Here is a 15,300-nt window from a genome sequence, read left to right as displayed (position 1 = left end):
AAACTCAAACCTGTCCCACCAAAATGGCCTCCTGGATGGGTGTCTCCTCTGCTAGGTCCTAGAGCAGAGCTTCCCAAACGTCAGGTGCCTCAGGATCACCGGGAGGGCTTATTGAAACACAAACTGTTGGGCCCACTCTTTCAGCTTCTGATTTAGAAGGTCTAGAGGGGGCCTGAGAATTTGTATTTGTAAAAAATTCCCAGGTGACACTGATGCTGGTGGCCCAGGGACCACACTTTGAGAACCACAGTCCCACAAACTCTGTATTTTGTGAAATAAGCAGCAATTCACTCATACTCCTCTTCCCAGTGTTGGAATCATGAATATGTAGGACAATTGCAGATAAAAATCAGTTTATTTAACACCCATTATGTACCAGGCTTTCGGTAGGTAGGTTCTCACACTTTCTCTTTCAGCCCTCACGACAGACCTGTGAGGTAGGGATTGCCCACATTTTACAGATGAGGAAACTGAAGCACAGGTGTTAAGAAATCTGCCGAAGGTGACCCAGCTGGTAACGGCAGACTTCAGTCTGTCACACAGTATTGAGGCGTCCTGAAACCATAAACAATAGAAGAACTTGGGGCAGCCTTAAATAAAGAGGTGCTTCAGCATCTCCTATCTCTAGGTGCGAATGGTGTTGAATAAGACCCATAGGGCAGCAAGAGTCATTCATCCTGATAAATGGCTCCTCTAGGAAAGGCATTCTGGAGGCCTAAAAGTCCCCTGCAGATCCATGTTTAAATGAGCTGAGAGTCCCAGGCAGAGCTAGGGAGGAACCAGCCAGGAGCAGCTGCCAGGATCTTAGAGGAGAAACCAGAAGGAGGTCATGATTCTTATACAGAAAGTAGAGGATTTTAGCCTTCTTTAGGGGCAGTGACCCTGGGTGGAAAAAAGTATGTAAATTCACATGGGGCAAAGGCTGGTTACAATGCCCAGTGCTGGAGTGGAGAAAGACCATGACCAAAGTAGCAGAAGCCTGGGTTCCTGCTAAGGCCCCACCAGTGGGGGAGCCAGCAGTACAGGTACGTGGAGATGTATGGGCTCTGCCAGCTCCAGGCAGAAGCTGGTAAGCTGGTAAATACAAACCCTTGGTGAATCTTCTAGCAGTGGGAGGAGGTGAGCATCAGACCACTGGGCAAAGGAGAGGTCAGAATATGCATGGAAGTGTGGACAGGAAACAGGGCATGAGGAGCTCAGGCTTGAGAAAACCGGGCAAGAACTGGGATTAGGAAGAAGTGAGCATCTGTCAATCTGAAGGGCAAGACTTGGGCCTTATTCATTACTGTGACCCCATCCTGAGCAGAGATCTGGCCGGTGAGTGAGTCCCCCAGGGCCAAGAAGCAGGGCAAGCCTCAAATGCCCCCACTGCCAGGTCTGTTATAGTCTGAAAACCTGAACTTTTGTACAGATCCCTTCTTGAGCCTTGGGAGATTTTATTTTTCCTTACTGCTCCTAGAAGAAGCCATCTGCTTAAGAACCAAAGAAAGCCTATTTCAGTGGATGTAGGGCTCCTTTCTCTCATCAGAAGGTCTCTGTGGCAAGAGGCATGACTGCCAGGGATGTTCCCAACCGTGGTATTAGAGTACAGGTCTCAAAATGTGCAGTGAACTGCTACCACACAGTGTCCTTCATCCCTGTGGGATGCACACATGGCCTTGCCTTATTAGGGACAGGTCCTCCTTCATCTGGTGTGAGGTAGGTGCTGGGGCCCAAGTCCCAGGATGCCCCAGCCCTTTGAGGAGTCCTGGAAATGGAGAGGACAGGGTCTTCTGCTCTGAGTATGGGGGAGGGACCAGCTGGAGGGGCTCAGGTGATGTGGGGGATAATGCAAGGGTGGAGACAGAAGGCCAGGGGCCCTCGGAGCAGTGCTTCCAGGGCAACTGAGGGAAAGGAGACCTGAAGGCCCCAGCTCAACATGGGGAAATGCATAGGGGAATCCAGTTGACAGAGGCGGCCCAGGGCTTCCTCCTCGCTGGTCCTGCTGAGAGAGAAGAGGGAGGGGCACCTGATACTCCTTCCAGCAGTGCTGCCTGTGCCCCCCTCATCCCATGCATTCCTGCCCATCCCCCTTATTTGCCTGAGGCAGAAAGCAGCAGCATTTGGTGTTGCAATCCCGGCCAGTTCTCTCTGTTTCCCCCTCAGCATGAGAGTGGGTCTGGTCCCTTTACCAGAGCGAGTTGTAGAAGGCAGGAGTGGAGCTCCCAGACTGCGTCAGGCTAGGATCCGCCTCTCAGAGTCTCCTGGAACACAGCAGCTGCCTCTTCGAAACGCTTCGGTCCCAGAGGAATGAGAAAGAGGAAAGTTTAGGCGTCAGTGGGGTAAGGGAACTTAAAACTGCCCCCTTTCCCAAACTGGCTCCAGTTCCGAGTACCACTAACATTGTGACATTGTGGTAGTAGCTTAACTAGAAAATGTCAATGTAGACCTGATCCCCACCCGATCCCACTCAAATTCCTCTTCAGCTTCCAACCTCAGACCCATTACCTGCAGTCCCATCAAGCCTTTGCCCAGGTGAAAGAGGCCCCAGGGCCAGCCAGGCTACAAAGTAAGGGCTACCTGGGCATCAGCCAGGGCCCACACCGGCTGACCCGGCCGTTCATGGCAGAATGAGTGATTTCCAAATAACCTGATAAAGACAAAGTGGCCAAAAGTCCAGGTCCTCCCTCGGCACCCGGCCTTGCCCTGACATCCCAGCATAGAGGCCAACTCCCCCACCTACCGGTGGTCCCAGGGTTGAGCTTCGAGGCCTGGGTGAAGAGGACCACGGCCTTGTAGTGGAAACCATTTTGGGCAAAGCTGGTACCAAACTCTGGGGAGGAGAGAGGGTAGGAAGGTTCAGATGGGGCTATCGCAGGGAGGGATGGGTGAGGAAGGAGAGAGAAAGAATCTCACTCCTGGCTCTGTTGTAAGGCAGCTGCCAGCAGTTCTAGAGATGGGAAGCAAAGTCAAGCAGGACTCAAGGCCTCAGCCTTCCCAAATCCTTCTCCTTTGTTTAAACAGTTTGTGTCAGGCAACTCATGTAATCCTCGTGACAGGTCTGCAAGATGGCATCAGCCCTACTTTCTTGCAGAGGAAACTACCCTGGGTCAGGGTGACAGTGATGGAGCTGGATCCCAGGTCTCTTAATCCTAGGGCCAGAGAACTCCTTCTACTGATCACTGCCCTCTACCCTTAGATTGCATAACTTCCCAGAGCCCTCTGGCACCCCTTCCACTGGTTCCAGCTGAGGTTCTTCTGCCCTCATCTCTGCCTTATGACTCTGCCTGGAGCTCTCTTCTTTTGGAGTGCTTCCTTCCTCCTAACTCATCTTCTCTTGGGGACCCAAGCTCCTGCCTTGGGGCTCCTGACTCAGTCCCTTTTCTCTGCAGGCACTGGGGGGCCAATCCACAACCTTGCACAAAGCCAGAGACACAAAGGTACTAGATAGATCCAGTGAGTCCTGTGAGCAGAAAGGGAAGTTAAGGAGGGGCAGGGATGAGGTATGTCCTAGAGTAGTGGGAGGAGAGGGTGGGCAGAGACCGTAAAGGGAAGGAAGGGGGCTCTTACCTCTTCCTCGCAACACTGTCCCTGAGCTGGGTTCCCAGAGCTGGACGGGGGGCTCTCATCCCCATCTGCAATGCCTCAGCCTGGAAGGTGAGGCAGGAAGGTGAATAGGTGCAGTGTTGGGATTGCTTGCTTTTCCAGCCCCCCCTCCTGGTACCTGGTGCTCTTGGTACCTGCCTGTAGACATTCACATTGGACTCCCCGCCATCCTGCTCCAAACGCTCCCTTCGCTTCCGATCCTTTTGTCATGACGCTCTAATGACAATGACGAGGAAGAGGAAGATGTATTTTGAGCACTATACTTAAACACCCGCACACACACACACACACACACACACACAAGTTGTATCCTGAGACCAGTTCTTCATGTGGACAATATATATGGTACCGTACTAAGAGCTTTGCATACACTATCTCATTTAATCCTTGCAGCTCTATGAGGTAGGTTTTGTTGTCATCCTCATTTTACAGGTGAAAAAGCAGGTAAGACGGTCATCAGGCAGAGGGCTCATAGTAAGGAGGCAGATTCCAGCCCAGACAGCATAGTGTGACTCTAGAACCACGGCACCAAATGGCCTCCAGGAGACCCTCCAGTCCCTGAGCCCCGTGGGGGCCCCTGGCCATCTAGAGTTCTCTCTTCTTCCCTCCCCCAAGTCCCTCTGGGCCCCTACTCCTTCTGCCCTCCAGCTCCCTTCTTTTTGAGTCGTTTCTTCTCTGCTTTCCGTTTCATGCGCTCCTGCTCGGACACCAGCTCCTCAGCCAGGCGGTTGGCTTCCTGGAAGAGAAAGGGCAGGCGGCAGGAAAAGAGAAAGTGAAAGGGAGGTAAGCAGTATGAACGAATCTTGAAAGCTCCAGATTAGGAGAGAATATAGACATGGGAATCTGGAGACTGGGAGAACTAGAGTCTCACCTCTTCAGTCAGCAGGAGCCTCTGCGGCATGGCCACCTGAAGCAGGTTGTCTGAGTCACTGAGGCAGGATTCTGAGGCAGAAGGGCTTTGAGGGCAGGGCTTAGACCCTCGTGGAGGGTATAGGAAGGACTTTTGGAGACCACAGGAGGTGCCCAGTCTCTCAGCCTCCTTGGCCTTGTCATTCTGTCCAGTAGTTTCCCCCTCATAACAGAAATGGTCCGGAGGGAGTCTGTCAGGAGGGAGAAAGAGAAGGGAAAGGAAGAACGTGAGAGAGAGGAGCATCTGAAAGCCAGCCCCCCCCACCCCCAACCAGGGTACCAGCCTTAATCCCTGGGCCCGGCCCCTGCACTCCCCACCACGGTGCCACAGCTGCAGCCGCCTGCCGCTCCCACCCACACGGATCCGACGCAGGCCCTGGGGATCATTCTCCACAAGCCATCGAAAAAAATCCACTATGTCTTGGGAGGGGGTGGGGAGGGGACATTAGGTTGGTGTTGTGGGGAACTCTGGGAGACAGCAAGGAGCTTGGCTGGGTTGACCGCTCCACCGCGGCAACCAGTAACCAGCCACCCAGCCTGGAAAACCTTACTGGCCGACCTCTCCCTGCTCAGCACCTCAAAACATGCTGCTCCTGACTTTCACATGTATCACCTGCCTTCCCAAGAGCTGAGGGTGGCATTCAGTCCAGGCTTCTCTGACATCCTGCCATTAGGTCAGCCACACTGATGCCCCTGAAATGGAGCCCTCTTACCTGCTCTTCCAGCGGTGTCCCCTGCTATATCCTTGAATATGAACACCCCCATATAGTCCACCCTGGAGCTACCTCAACGCCTAAATGAGTGCCACAGTTCCTGGCTGGCCTCTCCCCGGCACTTTATCTGTTTCTCCCCCAAACCAAGCTCTCAGCAATTATGCCCCTACTCAGAATTTTCCAGTAATCTCCCACTGCCAGGGCCACAGGCAGGATTGAGTCTAGCCTGGGATTTGGAGCCTTCCAAAAAGCTCCCTGGCTGACCTTTCCAGTTTTCCCTTGCAATCCTCTCCTACTTAGCCGCTGTCCTCCCTCTGCCACCAGGCTTCTTCCAGCCTTGGGGTCTTCCCCCAGCTGTCCTCAAATCCCTCCTGGCTCTGAGCTTCTTTCTCACAACTTGCCTCACCTTCAAGAGTTCAAATTCCATCTCCCCACAAAGCCTTCCCAGACCCTTTCGTTTCCAGTTATCTCTGCCCTCACTCAACCAAGCTGCATTAACATAGCCTATGTTATATAATTTAAAACCTTATTATTCATTGCTTTTTATTGCTCTCTTAATTAGCCAGGTAGCATAGAACCGGAGAGAACACTGTCCTGGAGCACAGCTGCTTGCATCTTAGTTCTGGCTCTGCCACTACTGGGCTGTTTGATTTTGGACAAGTCATTTAACCTCTCTGGACCTCAGCTTCCTCATTCACAAAATGAGGCAAGACTCTTCAAGGCTTGGCCTGTACATTCTGTGGTTCTAATGAGGATTGTTTCCTTAGTTAGTGTAAGCCATCTTTAAAAACAAACAAAAAGGGCTTCCCTAGTGGCACAGTGGTTGAGAGTCCGCCTGCCGATGAAGGGCACGTGGGTTCGTGCCCCGATCCGGGAAGATCCCACATGCCGCGGAGCGGCTGGGCCCGTGAGCCATGGCCGCTGAGCCTGCGCGTCTGGAGCCTGTGCTCCGCAACGGGAGAGGCCACAACACTGAGAGGACCGCGTACTGCAAAAAAACAAAACAAAACAAAACAAAAAAAGGACTGCCTTGACCTTCTATCTCTCCCCAAAACACGGTCTATACTACTCTCTTAATTCACTACCTGGCCACACATGATCTGACCACCAAATCTCTTTATGAAATCATCTCCTACCCTCTTGCCCTCCTCCAACTGCAGTGGTCTCCTTTGAAGTTCCTACAATACACCAAGTGTGCTCCCATTTCAGGGCTTTTGTGTTTGTTATTTCATCTGCTTGGAATGCTCTTTCCGCAGTGAATGGCTCACTCCTTCATCCCCTTCAGATCCCTGCTTAAATCTTCTGAGGGAGGACTTCTCTGACCACTCCCTTTAAAAAGCAAAACCTCTCAGTTCCATTCAGTGTTCGCTATCCTCCTTCTTGCTTTACTTTTCTTTGCACTTCTCATATTTGACATACTATATCATTTATTTGTTGAGTGGCTGCCCCCACTAGACACTGCTAATTCACTGACCATAGGAATTTTTGTCTGTTTGGTTTACTGCTTTCTTCCCAGTGCCTAAAACAGTGTTCAGTACATAGTTGGTGCTCAGTAAGGTGTGTGCTGAATGAGCAAAGGCAGACAGATGGGTGAGGAGGCTATTGTAATAGAGCTGCAGCCAGGAGCTGTGCCTGAAGAACACTGTGTGATCCAGTGAGTTTGCACTTTGTCCTGTTGGTGGTGGAAGTGGATCTAATCTGGGAAGCGAAATGCTCAAATGAAATTGTACTGGGGAAAGAGATGAGTCTAGGGGTGAAATGTTTAGTTAGCAGGTCATTAGAACTGTTCAGGCCAGAAAGATTGAGTTCTTGAACTAAGGTAGTGGCAGCAGAAGTAGGAATGGAAATAATGGATTTGATAGAAGAGACACTTCAGAAGTAGATTTTGTGACTGACTACACAGGTGAGGTAAAGAAAAGGGGAAGAATATGTAGAATGATTCTCAGATTTCTGAATTAAGCAACTGGATGGAAGTTTGTGTTATTAACCAAGATTAAGATGAGAGAAAACGCAACAAATTTGCAAAGATGATGAATTAACTTCTGGACTTGTTGAGTTTGGTTTTAGAGATAACCAGGTAGCAGTTGGAAGTATAGCTTTCCAGTGCGCCCAAATCTGATCCTCTCCCTCCCTCTATAACCCTACCACCTCCTTCAGGACATCCAAATCCATGTGCCAGACCAGGACGTTCAAACCACTTGCTGCCCTCTTGCTCGCCTCTTCTCTCAAACCCATAACTAAGGTCTCACTTCAGTGACGTACTCTTAACGTTTCCTTGCTTTAGTGTCTTTGCTCACACTGTTCCCTCTGTTCATAATATCTTTCCCCAAGCAACTCCTACCCACTCCCCAATCCTCAACTAAGAGACCCTCGTCTGCCCGATCCTGCCCACTTCAAGCATTTATCACCGTTGAGTCGTCCCCGCCCCCTCCACTTGCGTTGTGTTTCTTGGCAGTAGGGCCCACAGTTACGCCTCTTCCAAAGCCCTGGTGCAGCCCCGCGCGGCGCCGGGCCGGGACGGGCAGGGCTCAACACGGAAGGTTGAAAAGAGGCGTGACCGTAAAGGGAACGGGCCGAAGAGCGGCTAAGAGTTATGTTTTTTGTTTTTTTGGCCGCGCCGCGAGGCTTGCGGAATCTTAGTTCCCAGACCAGGTACTGATCCCTACCCTCGGCAGTGAAAGCGCGGAGTCCTAACCCCTGGATCTCCAAGAGACCGAATTCCTTGCAGAGTTTGGGGACAGCAGCGACCCCCCAGCGGGCAGCCGGGCCGCAGAGGACAGACTATAGGAAAGGAAGGCGGCGGCGCGTCTGGGGGCCTCGGGGTAGGTGAGCTGGAGCCCTCTGCCCATCACGTGAAGCACAAAATCCTACTGAAAACAGATCTAATTGGGGCTGCCCCAGTCTTCCTGGACCCCCTCCGGTCTTGTCTCACCTGCTTACCTAGCTTGACCAGCCCCACAGTCTTCGGAATCGGTGCCATCCCCGTCAACAGTGACCCGAAAGTGAAAGTGGCATTCGACACCGGCCGAAGGGCAGAGTAGGACAGAGTAGGCAGCCATCTTTGTTGGGGGCAGAAGCCTCCGCTTACGGAGCGCGAGAGAGTGCATGACGGTCCCGGCGGCTCCCGGGCCGGAGACGACGGCTCCGGGGATGGGGCGGAGCCCCGGCTACGGCAGGCGTTGGGCAGTACGGGGAGGTGGGAATCGTTAGCTTCGTTCCGGACAAGCTGTCCCATGGCCCAAGCGTCTCGCTCTGGTGGCCTTCTGCCTCCGCTGGCTACCGTGCCGCCGTTACGGGCGCAGGCCGGGGGCGCTGAGGAGGAGCAGTGGCAGAGAAAGCGGGCAGGCGCTCTCCGCCGGGACGTTCGTGGCTGGCTGCGGCTGCCGGTTGCCCGAAGCATCCCCTGCCTGGACCCACGGCCCGGCGGAGCTCCGAGAGGGCAGCCGTGGTGTGCGGTGCCGGCGGACGCAGGAGAGCACCGTGAGGCTGGCGCTGTGGACTGGGGGCGGGAGCCGGCAGCTGGCGGCCCAACCCCTCCAGCGCTGCAGCGTCTCCGGGCGATGTTGCTTCGGCTGCACCACGAGCGGCAGGAGCTCCTCCACGCACAGGACTGCGCCCGCTACCTACAGGCGACCGTGCGCCTCCTGAGGATCCTGAGTCCCGGCGCTCCATCCCCCAGCCACTTGCCTCAGCTGTGCAGCGACCTGTTGGGGCACTCTTCCGGAGGCGCGGTCCTGCGAAACGGCCTTCAGGAGACACCCGAGCCGCTACTCCTGGCACGATCCGTCGGACTAGCCGCCCAGCGCCTGGATGCTACTATCGAGATGCAGCTTCGGGCTCTGGGCCAGGCGCCCGCCAGCCCGGGCCTATCGTCCCAAATCGCCGACCTGCTGCTGGCACTTCCCGCCTACCACCAGCTGCAGGGAAAAGCCTTGAGCTACGTTCCAGGGGCAGCGCGCCCTTATCCCCCGGCCCGTGTGCTCCGCCTCCTGACGGGGGAGCGGGGTTGCCAGGTGGCAGGTTGGCTGGATGAGGCGCTCAGGGGATCTGACTTGAGGGACCAGCTCCGCAGGCGGTGCCAAGAGGAGCGGGAGCTGCTGCCAGGGCTACTGGGCCTGATGGGGGGCGTGACGGGTTCAGCCAGCAGTGGACTGGGGCTTGGAGGGGCTGGGGCCCTGTGGAGCCAGTACTGGACCATGCTGTGGGCAGCCTGTGCTCAGAGTCTGGACCTAAGTCTAGGACCCTGGAGGGACCCCAGGGCAGCGGCACAACAGCTGAGTCAGGCACTGGGTCAGGGTGAGTGATGGGCCTGGGTGGGTGTTTGGGAAGGCTGGGATCTCTTCTGTATTCACCTCACTCACTTGCCACCTGACTACAAAAACAGGCTCTTTAGAATGAACATACCCCACCCCACCCCACCCCACCCCCGGGGATTCAGGCTATAGCTTCTGGGCTTTCAAGGCAAAGTCTTGCTTTCCATGCCAGCCTTGAGTCTTGGGGGAAGCCTCCCCTCTTCCCCCATCATTGAGTGGGGGCAGTGTTGGGCAAAGAGGGACCCTGTTTTCAGGCTCCAGTCATTTCTCCCACTAGCATCACTGCCTCAGGAGTGTGAGAAGGAGCTGGCTTCTTTGTGTCACAACCTAATTCATCAGTCTCTTATCTGGAGCTGGGATCAAGGTGAGAAGGAAGGGGCAATGGCAGTGACACAAGCCCCAGACTGCTCCTTCCTTATCAAACCATACCCCCTCATCTTCAGGCTTCTGCCAGGCCTTGGCATCTGCTAGTGGAAATCAGAGCAGCCTTCCCTCATCCTCTCATACCACTGAACTTTTGCAACAGCTCTTCCCTCCTCTCTTGGATGCCCTTCGAGAACCCAGGTCAGGACTGCTCCTCTGCCGGCCTCCAGGTGAGACAAGGTATTGGGGATGGGGGGATAAGAGAACAGCTGGACATCTCCTTATTCCTTAATCTGTTCTGAAGCCTGCCTCCTCCCAAAGGTGTTCTGTGGCCCTTCAGATACTCTGTCCCTCCTCTCCCCAGGTCCTGCCCCCCTTGCCCTGGGGCTCTGTACCCTGCAGACCATCTTGCTCTGGTTTTGGGGCAGAACTCAGCAGCATCTGGCAGCGTGGGCCCCAGGTTCCTTCCTGCTCCTGATCCAGAAGGATTTACCTGTGAGTAGCTAGGGAATGGGGAGGGGAGCATCCCGGGCTGGGCTCGGATCTCACTCCCTGTTTCTGCCAAAGCCTTTATTATATGAGGCAGAAGCTTTGTCTAGCCTGGCCTCAGAGGAAAGCTTGGCCCTGGAGGTGGAGCAGCAGCTGGGCCTGGAGATCCAGAAGCTGACTGCACAGATCCAGGTAAGGAGAGCAGGAGACCTGACAGGGGCCAGCTTTGGGGTTGGTGGGGAGGTTGTGGTGGTGGTAGAACAACTCAGTGCTTGGAATCGCCACTAAATTTATCTTTTCTTGCTCTTCACTTCTTGTCCTCTCTTTATTATGGAAAATTTCAAAAAAATACAAAAGTAGAGAGAAGAGTATAATGGACCCCCATATTCCTACCACTGAGGCTTTAATACTCGTCAACTCATGGTCAATTTTACTTCACTTATATATCCCACCCCAGCTCCCGTGTCAGGCTCTCATTTTGTGATGTTAACAGCCACTGATGATTGTTGATCATTGTCTATATCCGTTATTTCATTAGAGGGTGCAAGGTGGTGACATTCCAATTCTATCATTCCTTCTTCATTATTAGTTGGATTACTCTTATAAAGTGAAACTTGCCCTCATAAATTACTTGGTTACTTTGAGGTATAATTTGTAGAGAAACAGCAAGATAAATGATTGACTTTTCCTTTTATTTACTAGTTTTTGATATGTTTCTCCTGTTTTCTAAAAGCGTAATTTGTACTTTTATTAAAACTGAAATAAAGTATTATTTTAGAAGGCTTCTAATGAAAAAATAGCACTTTAATTGCCCCTCCCCAACTTCGATTTCTGATCCTTGTTCCACACTGGTAACTTCCATCCACTCTTGGCTGTTTCTTCTAATATTTTCTTATTTTCTTCTAAATTTATGAATTAAACTATTATACGTCTAGCTTTTCCCCATTTTACACAGTATCTGTTCCTACTATGGATGATGTCTCTCTGCTTTTTGTTCTCTTCCTGCCCAAATGTCTACTCGTTGCTCTGAATAGGGGCATGGCTGTAGAGTTCAGTCCCTGTCCCGCTCCTCCTTTTCTCTCTGCATTCCACAGTGCCTTGGTGCTGTAGACCACCCCACCCCCCCGCCCCCAGTTTAGCCCTAATCCACCATCTGCATCTGCCCGTTGGGCATTTATACCTCAATTTACTGCTGCCTCTTTCAACTCAACATGTCCCAGAACAGGCTTTTCATGAGTAGGGTGGACAGTGACGGTTGTGGGAGCTCTGGGAAGGGAAGGCCTTGGTGGACACATGGTAACAGAAGTTCCTTACAGGGTCTATGGCTCAAGCTGGTGGCTGGGCAGCCTCAGAGGAGCAGCAGGGGTTACTGGATGTGGGTAGTTCATAGTTCCTTGGGGGAGTACTGGCGAGATGGTCTGACCAAAGCAGAAGCTGTGTGTGTGTGTGTGTGTGTGTGTTGTGTGTGTGTGTGTGTGTGTGTGTGTGTGTGTGTGTGTGTGTGTGTACATAAGCATACACTTGCCCTCGCATGTGCATCTCAAGGGTGGGGGTGGAGAATTATGAAGGAGTAGGTTGTCATCAAGTTGTGGAGGGCACTGAACACCAGCTCACAGATTTTGGACTGTATCTCATAAGTGATAGGGAGCCATTGTAAGAGCAGGAGGGGAACAGTGAAGACAGTGATAGAGTTTGATCCAGCTATAGTGGTCAGGATAGAAGGGAGGTGGGGAGACATAATATGAGAAGGGTCCAGCTCTTGGTAGTTGCAGTGAGAACAGAGCAAAAGGGGCAGGAACACTGTGCTCATCATGTGAACCAAACACTGTCCAAAGCAGTTTCATGCCTTGCTTCTCTGCCTGATGACTGCACTACTGGGCATCCGCTCTGGGCATTCTACCACATACAGCACTGGGACGAAAAAGAAGAATCAGATGTGAGTTTTCTCCTCAGCAGGACTGTAATGTCCCACAGAAAAAACTGTCCCATAGTGTGACCTTGTATTTTCCGAGTGTTGAGTGCAGAATTTCCTAACAAATGTCAGTTGACGAAAGGGTAATTTCTTTGTTATATATAAGGAAGAAGGGGGTTCTGGTGTTTGGGATAAGGGAAGAAGAGTTTAGATTTAGACTTGGTGGGAGAGAGCCCATGTATCAGGAGCCACATGGGCTCTCTCCCACCAAGTCTGGCCCCTGCCAGGTCCTTTCCTCTCTTCAGGTTCTCAGGCATACAGTCACCTTTTCCTTAGACCTGCCACTACACACCCCTCTTATTGAGTTCTTCTCTTAGATGGGCTGTAGAGACTCCTCCTTTTTGCTGTCTTCTCCCCCTCCAAAAACAAAACCTATCAAACCAAAGAAACCAAACCAGCACATGGGCCTTTTCTTGCTTTGTGGGTTACAATGCTCTGGAGAAATGGAAGTGGCTATAAAGAATATTCAGTGTGAGGACATTCCAAAGGTTCCTGAATCTTAGAAAGTTATATTCATTGCTCCTGGTCTACACACAGTTCTTGCCTTCCTTTTATAGATGACAGACAGAAGATCGTACAATTCCCTTTTCTTTCTTCAGCCTCTGCCTGTCTGCAGATCATGAAGACCTCTCTCTAGCATCTGCTTTTGAACACTGGCGGTGGTGAGGGTGTCTCCCTTTTTTTTTCCTATTAACGTTCCTATGGAACAAAATTAACATGGAGGATTTCCATCCTCTGAACCAAGCTGAGGAGAGCAGGGTAATCTTAGGGCAACTGTCCATAATCTTTTCTCGGTCCAGACCTCTTGGAAAATCCAATAAAAGCCATAGTATCTCTCCTCAGAAAATGCCCAAGCCCATACAATTCTGTTCTGGGGCTTTATGGATGCCAGGTTAAACACCTCAGATTTAGAAGAGCATATAACTTGACAAGTCCCTCAGAGATAAGCCCCTTTTACTTTCTCCTTATCCCCACAGCTCCTGCCTGAAGAGTCACTAAGTTTCTTTTTTCAAGAATGTCATAAACGAGCCACACAGGACTTCGAACTCCACATGCCACGGGGTCGGTACTGGCGGCATCGCCTCTGTCCTGGTAAGTCCTCATGCCAGCGTTCCCTTCCAGGCTTCTCAGGGGGTAACAGTGTCCTGGCCCCTCCAAATCCTGGCTCCACTCCTCTGTCTCCATCCTGTCCTCACCTTCTGTGTCCCCTCACCCTGAAATCCTACCCTCTTCCCCGAGATGCTCCATTAGGGGCTTGATGGATCTCCCTAGCCTCATATCCTGTCCTTTCTCTTCTCTCACTCCAGAACTTCCCAGCATTCCTAGTGAGTATGCTGGGTTGGTGGTCCGCAGGGTACTGGAGCCTGTGTTGCAAGGACTGCAAGGACTGCCACAGCAAGCCCAGGCCCCTGCCCTCAGCCTGGTGCTGACTGCCATCCTGGGTGCCTGGCTTGACCACATCCTCACCCACGGGATCCGGTTCAGGTGGGGAGAAAAGGAGGCCGTGGCAGGGGGATGAATGGAACTGAAAAAAAGAGAGGGGATGGGTGGGGCAGAGCCGTTCCGAGAGGCAGGAGGGTCAGGGGGCCACACTGTACCTTGGCCTTCAGCCTGCAGGGGGCGCTGCAGCTCAGACAAGACTTTGGAGTGGTCAGGGAGTTGCTGGAGGAGGAGCAGTGGGGCCTGTCCCCAGAACTTCGCCAGACTCTGTTCACGCTCAGCATCTTCCAGCGGCTGGATGGGGCCCTGCTGTGTCTGTTGCAGCAGCCCCTGCCCAAGACTCAAGTCCACAGGGGGCCTCCCTGTTGCTGTGAGTCACTCTCCCTCCCCAACTCCAGGCTCTCTTTGCCCCTAGCTCATAACTTTATGTGACGCATCCCCCATCCTCATCATTGATCTGGCTTCTGCGTGTGCCCCCCTCCCACACACACACACACACCGCCAGCCACCTGCCTTCCACTCCTGCCTTACCAGGTGCATGTAATGAGGTCCAGACCATGGAATTGCCCAGCAGCAGCCTCAACAGCCTGGAGAGCTTGGAGCCCCCTCTTCGACCTGGAGCACTCCCAGCCCAGACAGCTCAGCTGCTAAGCACACTGTGGGGAGAAGGACCTAGTCCTGAGGCTTACCTGGTAGGAAATCAGCAGGCCTGGCTTGCCCTGAGGCAGCACCAGCATCCCCGCAGGCACTTACCTTTTCTTTCCTGCCTGAGGACCAGTTCTGAATCCTAAGGACCCTAATCAGAGCCCGTTAGAACTCCCTGTCTCTGTCTGAAAAAGCCCAGACATTTAGAAATGCATATTAAAAAAGCCTAATTGGGAGCTTGGAAGAAAGCATACCTGAGAACCACAAGCTACACAGAGCTTGGACTTAGAAACCTGGAGGTCAGCATCCTTGGGAGGCTTGGGCTTAGTCCCCCATCAGTGAAGACATCTCAGAGCTAGACACTAGCAGTAAGGGGCTAGATGCTGGGAGTAAGGCTTTAGGGTTGGATCCCAGGGGAAAGGGAAAGAGGAAAAGCAATAGAAAGCAGGGAGCCTAGATGCCACTTCCTCTTAACTCCCAGGAGCCAGGCTAAACACTAAAAGTTCGGGACACTACTACAAAGTTAATTCATCAGGAACCACAGAGGTGGAATAGGAATTTATACACCTGAATCAGTCCCACAGTGTATACTATATAATAGTACCCTGCACTCCTCTCCCCATCACTATTTTTAGTCATTTAAGAATATTGGGCTGTAGGACCTTCACGTGTAAGCTTCGCTACTCCAGAGTTCCATGTGTTTAATCTTAAACTACCCGAGTGGAGTTTACCCTCTGGTAGGTTTATAATCCCTGCCGTGGTGGTGCCCTCTCCTTGGAAGGGACCAGCACTTAAGACGGTATTAACGTAGATCTGGCACAGCAGGGTACAGAGGAGTAAAGGCTGCAAAAGACGTGTTATCGGAGCCAGG

At 52.5% G+C, this 15,300-nt stretch overlaps 2 protein-coding genes across 3 annotated transcripts; one reads left to right on the top strand and one right to left on the bottom strand.

Moving 5' to 3' along the window:
• Nucleotides 1–370: 370 nt before the first annotated feature.
• On the bottom strand, nucleotides 371–8,314 carry TTC31 (tetratricopeptide repeat domain 31; the record flags this gene model as incomplete). Its single annotated transcript, XM_082672756.1, is given in 14 exon segments — nucleotides 371–1,984; nucleotides 2,172–2,219; nucleotides 2,223–2,273; nucleotides 2,488–2,541; nucleotides 2,545–2,629; nucleotides 2,723–2,732; nucleotides 2,735–2,812; nucleotides 3,337–3,442; nucleotides 3,550–3,620; nucleotides 3,623–3,629; nucleotides 3,720–3,723; nucleotides 4,218–4,321; nucleotides 4,457–4,685; nucleotides 8,148–8,314. Coding segments are annotated over 14 exon segments (1,314 nt in total). The 3' UTR covers nucleotides 371–1,684.
• Nucleotides 8,315–8,332: 18 nt separating this feature from the next.
• Nucleotides 8,333–14,601, top strand: CCDC142 (coiled-coil domain containing 142). 2 transcript variants are annotated; one of them, XM_082671846.1, is made up of 9 exons: nucleotides 8,333–9,503; nucleotides 9,798–9,884; nucleotides 9,964–10,113; nucleotides 10,248–10,378; nucleotides 10,451–10,564; nucleotides 13,322–13,436; nucleotides 13,652–13,829; nucleotides 13,955–14,154; nucleotides 14,319–14,601. In XM_082671846.1, the coding sequence occupies exons 1-9, from the start codon at nucleotides 8,441–8,443 to the stop codon at nucleotides 14,573–14,575; spliced, it is 2,295 nt and encodes a 764-aa protein (XP_082527972.1). In that variant the 5' UTR covers nucleotides 8,333–8,440; the 3' UTR covers nucleotides 14,576–14,601. The 2 variants fall into 2 exon arrangements, with proteins under 2 accessions (XP_082527972.1, XP_082527971.1); XM_082671845.1 differs by lacking the exon at nucleotides 9,798–9,884 and having other exon boundaries at nucleotides 8,428–9,503.
• Nucleotides 14,602–15,300: the final 699 nt, after the last annotated feature.

Source organism: Grampus griseus (assembly GCF_964374135.1).
Source record: "Grampus griseus genome assembly, chromosome: 15".
NCBI lineage: Eukaryota > Metazoa > Chordata > Mammalia > Artiodactyla > Delphinidae > Grampus > Grampus griseus.
The sequence above is the reverse complement of the archived record's forward strand: the minus strand, read 5'-3'. Positions and strand labels throughout refer to the sequence as shown.